Raw genomic sequence first — 17,080 nt, forward strand, 5'->3', positions numbered from 1 at the left:
GTCACTTATTTAATACTAAACTAGCATCCCATAGGAAAAACTTAGACTCTCTTATACTTGAAAATAGTTTTTTCTTCAATTCGGTTTTTTTGCATGTCATAAAATTCATTCAGAATGTTCATAATTCACAGTTGGGCAACTGTGACTACAATCAATTTTTTAAAAATTTTTTAAAGTTTATTTATTTTGAGAGAAGCAGACAGAGCATGAGCAGGGAAGGGGTAGAGAGAAAGGGAGAGAATCCCAAGCGGACTTTGTGCTGTTGGCACAAAGCCCAGTAGGGGCTTGAACTCACGAATTGTGAGATCATGATCTAGCAGAAAACAGGAGTCAGCTGCTTAACCAACTGAGCCACCCAGGCCACTCCTACAGTCTAATTTTAGACTGATCCTGTACCCATTTGCAGTCACTCCTCATTCCTGTTTCCTCGTCTATTTCCTGTCTCTTCTCCTACCCTTGGCAACTGTTAATCTACTTTCTATATGTCTAAATTTGCCTATTTTGGACATTTCACATTGTTTTGTTTTGTTGTTGTTAGAATAATTAAAGCTTTTTAAAATTTTCTTCCTAGAAAGCTTGAGTGATGGGAGAGAACTTCAGTCCATGGGTTTCTAATATTTATTTATTTTTGAGAGACACAGAAAGAGCACAAACTGAGTAGAGGCAGAGGGAGACAGATTTGGAGTAACAGAATCCGAAACAGGCTCCAGGCTCTGAGCTATCAGCACAGAGCTGGACACAGGCTCGAACTCATGAGCTGCAAGATCATGACAGATACTTAACTGACTTAGCCACCCAGGTGTCAGTCCAGGAGTTTCTAAAATATACTTGTGTTATGATTTACTTATGTGGTTAGCAGAAAGAACTGTAGTTGTTAATTCTAGAAACAAATATGAGATTTGATATATACTATCTTTACATTGATGGTTATACTAAATAAGCCAAATTTTTTTATTTCTGTAAGTGAAAAATCCTAAAGTGAAGCCATAATTGACTATTCTCGATTCAAATTAATAAGTTGAGTGTTGTATTATTTGCATAGTTTGAGAAATTGCTTATTATTTTTTTAGATAATTCACATTATTTTCCTTAATTTTATTTCCCATTTAAGTGGGACCATATATCATAATGGCATTTGTGAAAGTTTTTTTTTTTTTTTAAATTTTGTTAATGTTGATTTATTTAGTTTTGTTAATGAGTGGGTCAGGGGCAGAGAAGGAGGGAGAGAGAGAATCCCAAGCAGGCTCTATGCTCAGCATAGAGCCCTATGTGGGGCTCAATCCTGTGAACTGTGAGATCATGACCTGAGCTGAAATTGAGAGTCAGATGCTTAACCAACTGAAGTGGCTACCCAGGCACCCTTGTCAAATTTTTATTTACTTACTTGAGTTTATTTATTTTGAGAGAGAGAAAGTGCAAGTGGGGAAGTGACAGAGAAGGAGAGAGAATATTCAGGGCTCGATCCCACAACCCATGGATCATGACCTGAGCTGAAACCAAGAGTCAGACTGAGCCATCTGGGCACCACTTTAGTTTTTGTTTTGTTTTTTTAATTTGATGGGGGCGTCTAGATGGTTCAGTTGATTAAGCGTCCCACTCTTCATTTCAGTTCAGGTCATGATCACATGGTTGGTTAGTTCGAGCCCTGCATTGGGCTCTGCACTGATAGTGTTGAGCCTGCTTGGGATTCTCTCTTTCTCTCTCTCAGCCCTACTCCCACTTACATGATCTCTCTGTCTCTCTCAAAACTAAATAAATAACATTTTTTTAAAAAAGCTTCCAACTCTTGATTTCGCCTCAGGTCATGATTTCAGGTGGTGAGATCAATCCCAGTGTTGGGCTTGAGCTGGGCAGAGCCTACTTCGGATTCTCTTTCCCTGTCTCTCTCTCTTTCCCTCTCTCTCTCTCTGCCCCTCCCTCATGTGCTCATATGCTCTCTCTTCAAAAATAAATTAAAACTAAAAATATCACACATGACATCCTTGTTCATAAAGTATATTTTGAGGTTGTTCAAGACAAGAAAAATCTTGCACTTAAGATGAAAATATTTTTTATTAATTTTTAAATCAGATTTAAAGAATATAAATATCTAGAAATTTAAAACTTCACAGATGAAACCAAATTATAAAAGGTATTAACATTTTTTAAAGTACTAAGTTTATGAGATGGTAATTAGGGAAATTGAAAGAATGGTGATGGTAAGAGGGCAGAATTAGTTGATAATATGTAAATCACCTTATGATTAAACCCTTTTAAGATTATTTAATGAGATTAACCAAATACTTGATTCTGAACAGGCAGTCTTTCCAAACTCACAAATGGCTCATGTTCCAGAAGTTTATTTGTAAATTGATACTCTAGGGAAATGAAGTCTTAGTTCTAAACAGTGTTAAGTGTTTAGTTTAAATCTTAGATGAGGCTATAAAAACTTGTGTAATCCGTAATATAGCCAATATAATTTTGGCTAAAAAATACTTCTAACTACTTATGGGCCTATTTGGAAACATAATTAACATTTATAGCATTATTTTTGCAGAAAAATGCAATTTATGATATGTGCCACAGTGAAAATGGAATACTTGGCTCCTAGCAGTTCCTGTGCCTCAATGTGTGAAATATTAGGGTAGTAGAAACATAAGAGATCTGCTGCTATAAGCCATACTTCTGTCCTGAGCACAGCTTGTGACTTCACAACTTCAGAATTCTCTCTTCTTACAGAAGGAAATGGTGGACCAAGTTACTCCCTTCTGCAAAGATAGCTGCTGGCAACCCCAGCTTCCAGTTACAAGTAAACATTTGTCATTTTGGAGAGTAGGTTTCTTTTTAGGCATGCATGGAAATATTGAGCAATATCCTGTCTATTAAAAACTAATGTTTTGTTTCCAGGGAAATCTTCCTCCAGGATATAAGATCACCCTAATTGATATAGGACTTGTTATTGAATATCTTATGGGAGGAACTTACAGATGCACCTACACTCGGAAACGTTTTCGATTAATTTATAATAGTCTTGGTGGAAATAACCGGGTATGTATTATTGGGAGGGTTTATATATGTACTTTATACACTTTGTAAGTTAAAAACTCACAAAAATTCATATACTTTAAAGCTACTAAATCTTAGAACAGTGGAAGTAACATTGTCTTAAAAATGGTATTTTCATCCATAATACATAGAAATATTTTGTAATCGAAATCTAAAACAAATCATTTTTTATGTGTGCATACACACGCATTTATACATGTATATGTATATTTACATATTTGTATCTATATATGAATTGATTCTTGAATTTTTACAGCATATCAGTATATTTAAATCTGTAAAAACTAAGAAGCTTTCATTTCCAGAGGTCTGGCCGAAATACCTCCAGCAGCACCCCTCAGTTGCGCAAGAGTCATGAATCTTTTGGCAATAGGGCAGATAAAAAGGAAAAAATGAGACACAATCATTTCATTAAAACAGCACAACCCTATCGACCAAAGGTATGTTTGCATAAATACTACCCTTTCTGAATTTTATTCTATCTAATTTACTAGTATTTATGAAACAAAAAATTACTTGTTTTAGTAAGAATCAACTTTTGTTTGTTGATATATCTTTGATTATTTTCCTATATACAAAAAGATATTTGTTATGAATTAACAATTCTATTAAATTTTTGTATTTAGCTATAATAATGAAAAATTTTAAATATTTTGATAAATGCTAAACTGCCTCCTCTTATTCCACTTTAACATAATTAGCAACATGCAAGACAAAGTGTCTTATCCAAGCTTTTCTTTCCTTAAAATTAAGTTTTATCAGAAACTTAGTTGAAACATTTAAGCCCTTAAATTTAGGAAAACTGTATTATAAAAACAATTTTTGATTATTCATTCATTCATTCAGGAATAGAATTTATTGATTCATCACTTACATATAATACCCAGTGCTTATCCCAACCAATGTCCTCCTTAATGCCCTTTACCCCTTTAGCCCTTTCCCCCATCCAACATCCTGCCAGCAACCCTCAGTCTGTTCTCTGTATTTAAGAGTCTCTTCTGGTTTGTCTCCCTCTCTGTTTTTATATTATTTTTCCTTCCCTTCCCTTATGTTCATCTGTTTTGTATCTTAAATTCCACATATGAATGAAATTATATGATATTTATATTTCTCTGACTTACTTCGCTTGGCATAATACACTCTAGTTCCAGCCACATTATTGTAAATGGCAAGATTTCATTCTTTTTTATTGCTAAGTAGTATTCCATTAAATATATATACAACATTTTCTTTATCCATCACTTGATGAACATTTGGAGTCTTTCCATACTTTGGCTATTCTTGAAAGTGGTATTGTAAATATTGGGGTGCATGTACCCCTTTCGAATCAGCATTTTTGTATCCTTTGAATAAATACCTAGTTCTGCAACTGCCAGGTGGTAGTTGTTTTATTTTTAATTTTTTGAGGAACCTCCATACTGTTAATGGGAGTGGCTGCACCAGTTAGCATTCCCACCAGCAGTGCAAAAGGTTACCCCTTTGTCTGCTCCTCACCAACATCTCTTGTTACCTGAGTTGTTAATGTTAGCCGTTCTGACAGGTGTGAGGTGGTATCTCAGTGTGGTTTTGATTTGTATTTCTCTGATGATGAGTGATGTTGAGCATTTTTTATATGTTTGTTAGCCATCTGGATGTCGTCTTTGGAAACGTGTCTATTGATGCAAAGACATTTTTTTTAGAAATACCATTTCTATAAAATTTGAGCTATAATAAAATTAAGTATATAAAATTTTATAAAATTCTGAGATTAACATCATATGGCCTTATTATAATGAATCTTAGACATCTGTTTTCCCTTGAAGATTGATACAGCTGTGGAAGAAGGAAAGAAGAAAAGAGCCAAAGATGAAATTGTAGATATTGATGATCCAGAAACCAAGCGCTTTCCTTATCCACTTAATGAACTGTTAATTTGGGCTTGCCTTATGAAGAGGCAGGTCATGGCCCGTTTTTTATGGCAACATGGTGAAGAATCAATGGCTAAAGCATTAGTTGCCTGTAAGATCTATCGTTCAATGGCATATGAAGCAAAGCAGAGTGATCTTGTAGATGATACTTCAGAAGAATTGAAACAGTATTCTAAGTAAGTTATATTTTATCATTTCATTTAAAAATACATCAAGATCATGTTTAAATGGGTGTTATAGTGTCATGCACTATATGGGTATATATATGTATAATTTTATTGGTACAATTAAAATGTATTTGTTATCTTTTAAAATCCAAAAGGAAACTGCTGTTGATGCATGAAAAAAGAGGTTTATTATATTGTTTACAATGCAAGAGTTAAATATTTTGGCAAGAAAGAAGAAATCCATAAGTCAGTTTATTAAATGCAGACACTAGCAATTAATTTGATTAGGAAAACTTTCGTTTGAAGTGGTAAGGAAAGGAAGAAAGTGAGGTTTGAGCTGTGTTCTAAGGAAATGAATTCAACTGGAAGGGCATTTCAGAAGGTGGAACTACATATAAGGAAGAGTAAAACAGTTCACAGAACTTTACACTTATAGGAATAATAGAATACTAAGCTGAAAAGATACTTCATAGGAAACTTCATGATAGAAAATAGGACCTCCCTCTGCCAAAATGGACTGTCTTTGGAAGAGAGTAAGAGTTATACTGAAAATAACAAGCAGGGATCTTAGGATTGCTTACTGGGTATCTAAGGTTCAGATGTTTTTCATGATTTATGTTAGTCCCTATTCACATTATTCTTTCTCTCTACTGAGCACCAACCTCTTTCTCTGTTTGAAATACTATGTAGGTAATGACTTTTTGAACAGAGCATCTGAACATTGTCAGTTTGGGTTTCCTGTGAAACTGTAGGTTTATTTCCAAGATGAGGGGAAAGTGCTTTAGAGTCACCTTTTCAGACTTGTTCTTTTTTTTTTTTTTTTAATGTTTTATTTATTTCTGAGAGAGAGAGAGACAGACAGACAGCATGAACAGGGGAGGGTCAGAGAGAGAGGAAGACACAGAATCTGAAACAGGCTCCAGGCTCTGAGCTGTCAGCACACAGCCCGACGCGGGGCTCAAACCCACGAACCGTGAGATCATGACTTGAGCTGAAGTCAGACGCTTAACTGACTGAGCCACCCAAGCGCCCTGTTTTCAGACTTGTTCTTAATGTGACATATTTTACTATTTTGTGATATCCATGTATTAGTAGATATCTGAAAACATAGAGCTACTGTGATTCTAATGCCTTATAGTTCCCTGATTGTGTGTGTGAAAATATTAAAAATTGGAACATGTTAGGAAGTTATTTAAGAATAATATTTAAAATTGCAGTTTGATAGTGTGAATGTTTTGGCTTTTATCTTTTGATAGTGATTTTGGTCAACTAGCAGTCGAATTATTGGAACAGTCCTTCAGACAAGATGAAACCATGGCTATGAAATTGCTCACTTATGAACTGAAAAACTGGAGTAATTCCACCTGCCTCAAGTTAGCAGTTTCTTCAAGACTTAGACCCTTTGTAGCCCACACATGTACACAAATGTTGTTATCTGATATGTGGATGGGAAGGCTGAATATGAGGAAGAATTCCTGGTACAAGGTATAACTTAGAAACAATTTGATCTAAAGTGTGTGATTAGATAAACAGAACAGAGGAATTAGCCCAGATATATAGTAAAATGCCTTGATTTTTGAGGGTGGTGGGGGTGGCAGTATTGGCATTTTATCTCAAATGGCATGAATTGGCCTCTTTTTTCCTCCTGGTCTTCACTCTGAATCCTTTTCAGGTGTAACATATAATGATTATTGCCTCTGAGCCAGAGGCCTGAGGGTGACAAATGGAAGTGTTGGATTTCACAGCCCTGAGCAGCCATGAAGAAAAGTTGCTTCTTTATGAAAAGATAATTTCCAAATTCTTAAGTTCAGGACCTGACTTAATAATTTGTTACTTTTAATTTACTTGAAGTATATTGTATATACCTAGTTTTTATGATTAGAATTTGGATAAAATGTTGACTGGTACTTTGGTTTCATCACAGTGAGAGATACTACTTTAAATTTTCCTTTTCATTATCTTATATCTTGAATAAGGTACAGAAATGTAGAAGGCAGAAATCAGGCAAGTAGTTTAACCATTGTAAGTGGATAACAAATACTGATCATCTAATAAAAATAATGGTGAAAGATTAACCAATAGAAACCCTGATACGCAATTATAATTTCTTTGTGCTTTAGGATATTTGCAGGTAATACATAAAGTTTTACAAATCAACCTGTTTGTTTATAGAGGCACAAGCTGAGTAATCATGTTATGACATGGAATACTTGCAGTGAGATTCAGGATAAAATTATGTACGTAACAATTTCCTAAGGCTTAACTTCTTTTTAAACAAAAATGAATTTTATGAACAGATTATAAACTTATTTTTTTAAAGGACACATCTATAATTATTAAATTTTTTCTATATTATCATATCATAATACTTATATGCTTTGTTACTCCTTAAAATAATTCAGCCTGGGCCTCTTTAAATATAATATGTAAGTAAAAAATGATGTTTGAGTTTTTTTCCCTATACTAACGGGCAAACTGGCTAACTAATCAAGATATTTAATAGCTTTTTATTCTTTTTATTCTTGAAGATCATTAATTTTAAAATGTAAACTTACATTTTTCTAAAACTTTTAGGTCATATTAAGCATTTTAGTTCCGCCTGCCATATTAATGCTAGAATATAAAACAAAGGCAGAAATGTCTCATATTCCACAATCTCAAGATGCCCATCAAATGACAATGGAAGATAGCGAAAACAACTTTCAGAACATAGCAGAAGAGATTCCCATGGTAAGGAAGAAAAATATCTTTAAGTGAATATAAATTTTTGATGAATAAATGTATGATAAGTGTTAATTTTTATTTTAGGAAGTGTTTAAAGAAGTAAGAATACTGGATAGTAATGAAGGAAAGAATGAAATGGAGATACAAATAAAATCAAAAAAACTTCCCATTACACGCAAGTTTTATGCCTTTTATCATGCACCAATTGTAAAATTCTGGTTTAATACGGTATGTTGTATGTTTCTAAATTGTATGAACACAACATTTTTAAAGGCTAGGCTTTAGGGCACCTTTTGTCTAAAGTCCATATTAACTTTGATATAACTTAGATTACTGACAAGCCGTTTTCCATTTATTTTTTTTTTTAATTTTTTAATGTTTTTTATTTATTTCTAGGAGAGAGAGAGAGAGACAGCGTGAGCAGGGGAGGGTCAGAGAGAGAGGGAGTCACAGACTGAAACAGGCTCCAGGCTCTGAGCTGGCAGTCAGCACAGAGCCCGACGCGGGGCTCGAACCCACGAACCGCGAGATCATGACCTGAGCGAAAGTCGGACGCTTAACCGACTAAGTCACCCAGGCGCCCCAGCCGTTTTCCATTTAAAAGAGCACAAGTTTAACTTAGTTTTATCTCAGTTGCCATCATAAAAAATGATAAACACTGACAAATCTTAGATCTGATTGAAATTAGAAATTTCTAAGCAAAAATGTGATAACCATATATGCCTTTGTTAAGTGGGTATCAAATACTAATTGTCCGCTAGAAAAATTGGTAAAAATTAACCAGAAGAGACACTGTCTCAGTATGTCACAAAGACATGTCTTTATGCTATAGGATTTTGCAGAGAATGTGTATACTTTTTGAAATGAATCTTTTTGCAGTGTTAATTTGAAGGTCAAAAGTAATCTAGATCATTCTTTAGTTGTATTTATCGGCTTATTTCCTTAGACCTATTATGGTACATGTTTTATTATCTAACACATAATTGGCTTTTCTCTTGATTTCTGAAAGAACAGTTTTTTTCTCCTAGATAAACATGTCCATAGGGAAGGGACTCACCTGAAGAAACACATGAGATTAACCCCAACTTTTAACCATGGGTTGAGTGAATGAGTTTTTATTCCCTTTCCCAGAAAAATTCTTAAATTGTATATTTTGTTATTTTATTGTTTTTCATTTTCATCACATTTGCATTCATGTGAATGACTATTTAAAAATGGACAGCCTGAGGCACCTGAGTGCCTCAGTCAGTTAAGCATCTGACTTTGGCTCAGGTCATGATCTCACGGTTCATGAGTTCGATCTCCATGTCGGGCTGTGTACTGACAGCTCAGAGCCTGGAGCTTGCTTCAGATTCTGTTTTCTCCTCTCTCTCTGCCCCACCCCCGCTCACTCATGCTCTCTCTCAAAAATACATACAACATTAAGAAAAATAAAATAAAAATGGACAGCCTGGTGGCCAAATGGAGATTTCTCTTTCTTGTTATTTATTGGAGTTTACTTCCCTACCCTGCCATATCTTTAATCACAATTATGGCTTATTTTTAACACTGGTAGAGGCAAGGAGAGTGATGTGAGGATTCTTAAATACAGTTGTTCAAGGGTCACCTGAGTTTTGGTTTTCCTCCAAAATGAAATGACTTTTCAGAGGTTGTTTTACATAGATCTTGTCACTTCTCCATAATCTTTTCTGTTAAGAGTATCAAAAGTGGGTTGTTCCCTTACCTAGGGAAAATGCTTTTTTTTTTTTTTTTGAGACAGAGAGAGGGTATACATGCTATCAGGGAAGGGCAGAGAGAGGGAGGGAGAGAATCCCAGGTAGGCTCTCCATGCCATCAAGTCAGGGCAGATCCCAGTGTAGGCCTCAGTCCCATGAACCATGAGATCATGACCTGAGCCAAAACCAAGAGTTGGATGCTTAACTATCTGAGCCACCGCTGTGCGCCAGGAAAATGCTTTTCATATCTGTTTTCATTTCTTGGGATTCAACCCCAGTGACTAGGGGTTAAGAAAATACCAGTTGTATTTCTGGGAATACTGTTTGGTTTGGGGAAGAAGGAAGCAGCTAGTATGTGTTTTTTGGTGATGATAGTGATGAAGTTCTGTAGTATATTTAATATATAGGTATAAGTTAAATGGAGTTCTGTGAACTATGCTGAGAACAGAAATCTTGTATTATAAGATATTTCATGTGTGAAGTACTAAAAAGTCATCAAATTCTAGAACAACACAGTTATACTCTGGGAACTATTTACATTTTGATTGATAAAAAGTGTCCGCACTAAAGAGTTACTTCTAAAACTTACTGATTGAAGCTGGGAGATAGTTCACAGAGGTTCATTTCTTCTCTTTTTTTGTGTGTGTTTAAAAGTTTTGATAGTAAAAACATTTTACTTTGTAATTAATATTATTTATATTTTGTATTTTCTTTTTATTAGTTGGCATACTTAGGATTTCTGATGCTTTATACATTTGTGGTTCTTGTACAAATGGAACGATTACCTTCAGTTCAAGAATGGATTGTTATTGCTTATATTTTTACCTATGCTATTGAGAAAGTCCGTGAGGTATGTCTTTAGTTTTTTCTGCCAGTAACTTACTGTGTGTGTGGAAGGTGTTTTGTTTTTTGTGATGCATATGGGTATGTGTATGTGTTATTCATAATTTCAACAGGTGATGACATTATAGAAGTATAAAACATTTTATTTTTACTGTCTAAAAATTGTGGCATAAGAATAGAAATCAGTAGGGCTATCTGGCTGGCTCAGTTGATTAAATGTCTGACTCTTGATCTCAGTTCAGGTTTTGATCTCAGGATCATGAGTTCAAGGCCCCACTTTGGGCTCTGTACTGGGCAGAAAGTCTACTTAAAAAGGAATAGAGATCAGTATGTTAACTTTGTCACAATCACAAAGATAGTGGTATGTCTCAGAAATGTAGCCTATGTTTTATTTTCTCAACATTTATGCTGTTACTCTTCAGAAAGTATTAACTACACATATAGCCAATCAGGTAGGTAAATTATGAATAGATTTTTGCTTTGCTGTTAATACCACATTTCCTACTGAAGTGTGCTGAATTGCCCATTGAACTGTCATTTAGATTTAGATCTCTGTGTCTGTCAGTTTTCAGTTTATTTTATTTTTTTTAATGTTTATTTATTTTTGAGAGAGAGAGAGAGAGACAGAGTGCAAATAGGGGAGGACAGAGAGAATGGAAGACAGAGAATCTGAAGGAGGCTCCAGGCTCTGAGCTATCAATGCAGAGCCCTATATGGGGTTCAGACCCACAAGCTGCAAGATTATGACCTGAGCCAAAGTCAAATGGTTAACCAACTGAGCCACCTAGGTGCCCCAATCACAGTTTTCAGTTTAACTTGTAAATTTTCTTACATCTTGATTTTGAAAAATAAGTATTTTTTCCTTAAATGTTTATACTTTTTATTCACGGTAGTAACTGCATAAGTATAGTTTTATAACACACTGATTTAAGTACCTCTGAATTACTTGTGCTTTAGGTTTAGAGAATACATGATATTACAGAAGTAAATAGGAAGCATTATACTTCCCTTCCATTTAGATATTATAGGAATTAATCTTATTAAATAGGTTATTATGTAGTTTTAATTCCTCTGAGTGCCATGGTTTATATATTTATGAAATCTGCTGTTTTACCAACATGTTTGAAAAATGATAAAAGTAGGTTGCAAAGAATTTTTTAAATGCCTATTCATAAAACAGTTCTATAAGGATTCATGAGATTATAGTAACAGTGGTTTCCTCTAATTGGAAGGGAAGTTAATTGGCTGAGGAACAAGAGTGGACAGGAGACTTTTCAATACTCATTTTTTTTTTAATGTTTGTTTATTTTTGAGAGAGAGAGAGAGCGAGAGAGAGAGCAAGCACAAGCCAGGAAGGAGCATAGAGAGGGAGGGCACAGAGAATCTGAAGCAGGCTCCATCCTGACAGCAGAGAGTCCCATGTGGCGCTCAAACTCATGAACCACGAGATCATGACCCGAGCCAAAGTCAAACGCTTAACCGATTGAGCCACCCAAGTGCCCTTTCAGTACTTACTTTTATATACACTATGATTTTGAAGTTGTAAATATATTACCATTCCCCACACACACACAAAAATTTTTTAATTTTTATATTTAAGGGAAGAGATAAGTACAGGTACTTAAACCACTGAGTTGTTTACTTTCTGCAAATAAGACAACTTTGGAAGATTCTACTAGGCTATTCTGTTGTTTTGATGAAAAATAAAACAATTTTCAGAAGTATCTCACTTTCTAGAGAACTGTGTTCTAATTTAAGATTTTCAACTTATTAGTAAGATGACCTTGATTGAATAGGTCATTTATTTGTGGGTTTATACATACTAATATGAATGAGGACAAGAAGTATCTGTCTCTGATATCTTACTGAATTGTTTTAGTGGTCAAATACATTATCAAATGCCAAGATAATCAAATGTACTTTGACAAATACCCAATGACAAATACTGTATAATTTCACTTATATATGAGATCTAAAAAAGAAAGCAAACAAACACAAAAACAGACCTATAAATACAGAGAACAAAGTGATGGTGGAGGAGGAGAGAAGAGATTGGCAAAATGAGTGAAGGGGGTAGGAAGTACAGCCTTCTTCTAGTTATGGAAGGAATAAGTGTTGGAGCTGAAATGTACAGCGTAGTTGGAATATAGTCATTGGTATTGTAATAGCATTGTGTGGTGACCAGTGGTAGCTACACTTGTGAACATAGCATAAGGTATAGAGTTTTTGAATCACTGTTGTACACCTGAAGCTAATGTAATGTGTTAACCATACTTCAATTTAAAAAAATACTTTGAAATATTAAAAGATTTAAAATTCTGTGATAGTATAATTGAATGCTAGTATATGTTTTAATAGGAAAAAATTGATTTCTTAAACAGCTTAATTAGATTTTTTTTTTTTTAATCCTTAGATCTTTATGTCTGAAGCTGGGAAAATAAGCCAGAAGATTAAAGTGTGGTTTAGTGATTATTTCAATATCAGTGATACAATTGCTATAATTTCTTTCTTCATTGGATTTGGACTAAGATTTGGAGCAAAATGGAACTTTGAAAATGCATATGATAATCATGTTTTTGTTGCTGGAAGATTAATTTACTGTCTTAATATAATATTTTGGTATGTGCGTTTGCTAGATTTTCTAGCTGTAAATCAACAGGCAGGACCTTATGTAATGATGATTGGAAAAATGGTAAGTTGAGAGGCATCTAATAATATTCATGGGTTTATTGATACGTTTTCTTAAAATGATAAAAACCTGTATTAACATAGTTTTGCTTGAACTAGAGAATGCTATTTCATGTTTATTTGCTTCACACTTCAAATCAGCCATTCCTCAGGATATTAACTTTTGAAGAAAATAGTGATGGGATAAGATTATGAAGACCTTTTTTTTTTGTTTTATCTTAAAATGTTTTAGTTTCTAAATGCTACTTTCTATGACTATTTGGGATCAGAATGAAAAAAATATAAGTTTATTAGCTACCATTTGTGAAGTTCTTTTCATCTTTACTACTACTACCCATCATCATCTGGCACCTACAGTAATCTAGTAAAATCTGTTTACTCATAACCACTGTGGCCTATTTTTAATCTATATTATAGCTGTGTAGTCATTTCAAATGCATATCTGAATATGTCACTTCCCCTTCCTAATAAATCTAAAACTTTTTCATTATCCCTAGAGATCAGAATACTTAATGAAATCCTTAAACCCTGCCCAGTTTGATTTCTTGCTTTTCTTTTTTACTTTTAATTTGGAGATAATTATAGACTCACATGCAGTTTTAAGAAATGATACAGAGAGAGCTTATGTGCTTTTTACCTTTTTTTCCTTCAGTAGAAACATCTTTGTTGCTTTCTTTTAAAGTCTCATCTCTTAACCATTTAAAAAAGTTTTTTTTAATGTTTGTTTATTTCTGAGACACAGAGAGATAGACAGCGAGGGGGGAGGGGCAGAGAGAGACGGAGACAGAATCCAAAGCAGGCTCCAGGCTGTCAGCACAGACCCCAGCGCAGGGCTCAAACTCACAAACCATGAGATTGTGACCTAAGCTGAAGTCAGATGCTTAACCAACTGAGACACTCAGGTGCCTCAACCATTTTTTGACCTCTTAGCTATGCTAATAGTCATACAGGCTTTTCTCTATTTTCTTTAACATAGTCCCTACCATGGTACCATAGTTCATGTCCTTCTTTCTACCAGGAATGACTACCCTTATATATTCTCACCCCTTAGCTTTTTAGACTGAATTATGTTATCCTACAATCTCCAATATGATTTTTTTAGAGGAGTTATTTTTTTATCTTTTCCTGCTAGATCAGATTTATTTGCTGAATAATTGTATGGGACCCGTGTTCCTCTTCTACAGAATATTTATCTCTGTGTCTAACTATATCTTAAGCTACATTCTTACCAGTAAGAATACTTTATATTAATTTCTCTGGGCTATACTCCTGTAGTAGGAACCTTGTATGCTTCTGGTCACCTTTACATCTCTAGTATTTAGCATAGTGTGTGTCACATCGTAGGTTTTCCTTAGTAAATATTTGCTGGTTGGATGGATAAAACCACTACAAGTAGAAAAAAACCCATAAAAATACTGAATATTCATTGTGTTTTAATAGTTTGATTCTTAAGGTTTTTTTCTCTTAATTTTATAAGCTCAGCCACAGATTATAAATTTTAAAATCTATAATCTTTCACCAGATGGCTTTTAATGTTTATTATATTCTCACTGCTCTGCAAGACAGTGTCTCTGAACTTTGTGAAACCACATTTCTCCTTTTTGACTTTATCAGCTTTTTGACTTTTATTTTAAATAATTCTGTAATCTAGTTTGGAGCTCATCTTACATAAGTATTTTAGGAGATTGTATAAGGTATTAGTAAACTGTCCATGTGGTTTATTGATGAAATTGTTTAGTAGGGGATATAGCGCTTCATGGAAAGAAATAAATCTATGGAGGCTTTTTATTAAAGCAGTGGTATATGAGCTGTTCTTTGAAAGTTTTAGATAGGAGTAAAAAGATACAACCTGACTGGAACTTCTATTATGATAAGGAGTATAGTTGGTTAGCTGTCAAATTGGATAAACACAGCCTTGCCTGGATTATATTAAACATTGAATTGAAAACTGGGACTTTAGAGAAGGAAAATATAAGGGAAACCATTGAAGAGTCTCTTGTCCACTAAGTTTGATTTTTTTTTTTTTTAAGAGGAGTATGTTGACATCTTTCCTTATCATCATGTATCATTTTGGAGGGACTTCTCAGTGTATGGATGCTGAAACCAGCTAGTCAGATTATTTGTTAGTTGATTTTCAGCCAGTGGGGACAGACTGAAAAAGTCTCACAAGTGTTTCTCTTGTGTACTTCCAACTCCCCACACTAATCATGTCTCATTATTATGCATTTGCAAGATAATGCTAGCTAAATAATACTATACTGCTTGTGATTTATGTCTTTAGGTACTTCTTTTCTTCTATCTTCACAGATCCAGACTGTTGTTTTTTTTTTTTTTTAATGTTTTATTTATTTCTAGGAGAGAGAGAGAGACAGCATGAGCAGGGGAGGGTCAGAGAGAGAGGGAGTCACAGACTGAAACAGGCTCCAGACTCTGAGCTGGCAGTCAGCACAGAGCCCGACGCGGGGCTCGGACCCATGAACCGTGAGATCATGACCTAAGTGAAAGTCGGACGCTTAGCCGACTAAGCCACCCAGGCGCCCCGATCCAGACTGTTTTTTAAAGTCAGTCAGAATATCTCATCTTTTTCTGATATAATGTGCTCAGTATCTTGCTTTTTTCCATAGGCTTAACCAACTGGCAGGTTTTGTTTTTGAAATATAGAGGTCAGATTTAATATATGATTCCTTATGCATTGAACTGAAAATTTAAGGTGTATAATACCTACACCTGCCCTAAATTGCTTTTAGTTTTCAGTGATGAAAAAGGCAATATACTATTGCTTTTGTAAAAGTAACCTTTCCTTCCTTATTGTAAAATTACTATTCATTGTAGAAAATTTTAGTAAATACAAACTATCATTGAGAGACCTCACTGCTAACAGTTTGTGTGATACCTTTGTATCCTTCAAGACATACATGAATAAATGTGTGTGTTAAACATCACACAAATACATGTATATAATAGCTTTATCAAAATAGGCTCATTATAGTTTGTGCTGCTTCTCAGTCTTTTTAAAGACCTGCCCTCTTGTAATAGAGTTTATGAAACCCTTTTCCTTAATTGTGGAAAATCATTGTCTTCTAAAGTAAATTTATCTTCTGAGTAACCCCACTAGCTTACAGGATTATCAACGTTATGAAAATAAGATTTTTTTGAGTTTTCTCAGTATAAAGTTTTATATTTGCTTCCTCAGGCTACACATTTCCCCTTCCGAAAAATGTGCCTTCTATTTCTAGTTATTACTGATTTACTGTTTATCACACCAAAGAAGTATTCATTATTTACCCATTTTGTATTTTTTCATAAAGTGGTGGTATTTTCAGGAAAAGTAGAGGAGTTAAGGCTTTGAGGAAAGAATTGATTTTAGCCCAACATTTTAGCATGCAAAAAGGTGCTCCAACTTTCATTGCCTGCCAGATTATTTAGTGCCTTAGTGGTATCGGGTTAACTTAATGGTAGTATTCAGAAAAGTAGAGTTATAGGAAATACAGCAGTGAACAGCCACAATAAAGGATGGAGATTGGAAAAGTAAAGGGGGCCAAGAGAAAAAAGAGAAGTTGTGTGGGTTTCCGTCTGAATCTTGCTTCTTACGTGCTCCCAACACTCCTGCTAGTTCTCCGATTCAAGCTTGAATGTAGATTTCATTTTCTTCTTTATCTTGTGATCTTCTTTAGAACTACCGTCCACCAGGATTATGTCTTTTTCCTCTTCAGCTAGTCATTTATCACATCATTATCTATTTCTCCTAATGCCATTTTCCCTTTCTGTCCTTTTCAGAACTTAAAATGGTTAAGATGCTAATTCTCTGCTTAAAGTAGGTGCTGCGGAGCATAAGAAATCCTTCATTGAAGTATATCTTTAATGAATAAAGGAGATGAATTTTATAGTGGTAGATTTCTAGAGTAACTTAACATTGTTTCTTTTATCATTGTGTATCTGTTACATGCTATGCACTAAGCTGAGCCTACAAAGATCAATAAAACATGGTCCG

The 17,080-nt window shown here is 34.4% G+C and overlaps 1 protein-coding gene across 3 annotated transcripts in view; it reads left to right on the top strand.

Moving 5' to 3' along the window:
- TRPM7 (transient receptor potential cation channel subfamily M member 7) overlaps window positions 1-17,080 on the top strand; it is a 125,834-nt gene that overhangs the window by 70,659 nt on the left and 38,095 nt on the right. For all 3 annotated transcript variants that reach the window (XM_077764410.1, XM_077764411.1, XM_077764413.1), the window contains exons 14-21: window positions 2,887-3,027; window positions 3,351-3,485; window positions 4,848-5,128; window positions 6,376-6,604; window positions 7,694-7,849; window positions 7,928-8,071; window positions 10,280-10,408; window positions 12,815-13,093. In XM_077764410.1, coding sequence (XP_077620536.1) covers window positions 2,887-3,027; window positions 3,351-3,485; window positions 4,848-5,128; window positions 6,376-6,604; window positions 7,694-7,849; window positions 7,928-8,071; window positions 10,280-10,408; window positions 12,815-13,093 — 1,494 coding nt within the window. The remainder of the gene's footprint in view (window positions 1-2,886; window positions 3,028-3,350; window positions 3,486-4,847; window positions 5,129-6,375; window positions 6,605-7,693; window positions 7,850-7,927; window positions 8,072-10,279; window positions 10,409-12,814; window positions 13,094-17,080) is intronic.

The sequence above is a fragment of the Crocuta crocuta genome, unplaced genomic scaffold (assembly GCF_008692635.1).
Source record: "Crocuta crocuta isolate KB4526 unplaced genomic scaffold, BGI_CrCroc_1.0 scaffold102, whole genome shotgun sequence".
Classification (NCBI taxonomy): domain Eukaryota; kingdom Metazoa; phylum Chordata; class Mammalia; order Carnivora; family Hyaenidae; genus Crocuta; species Crocuta crocuta.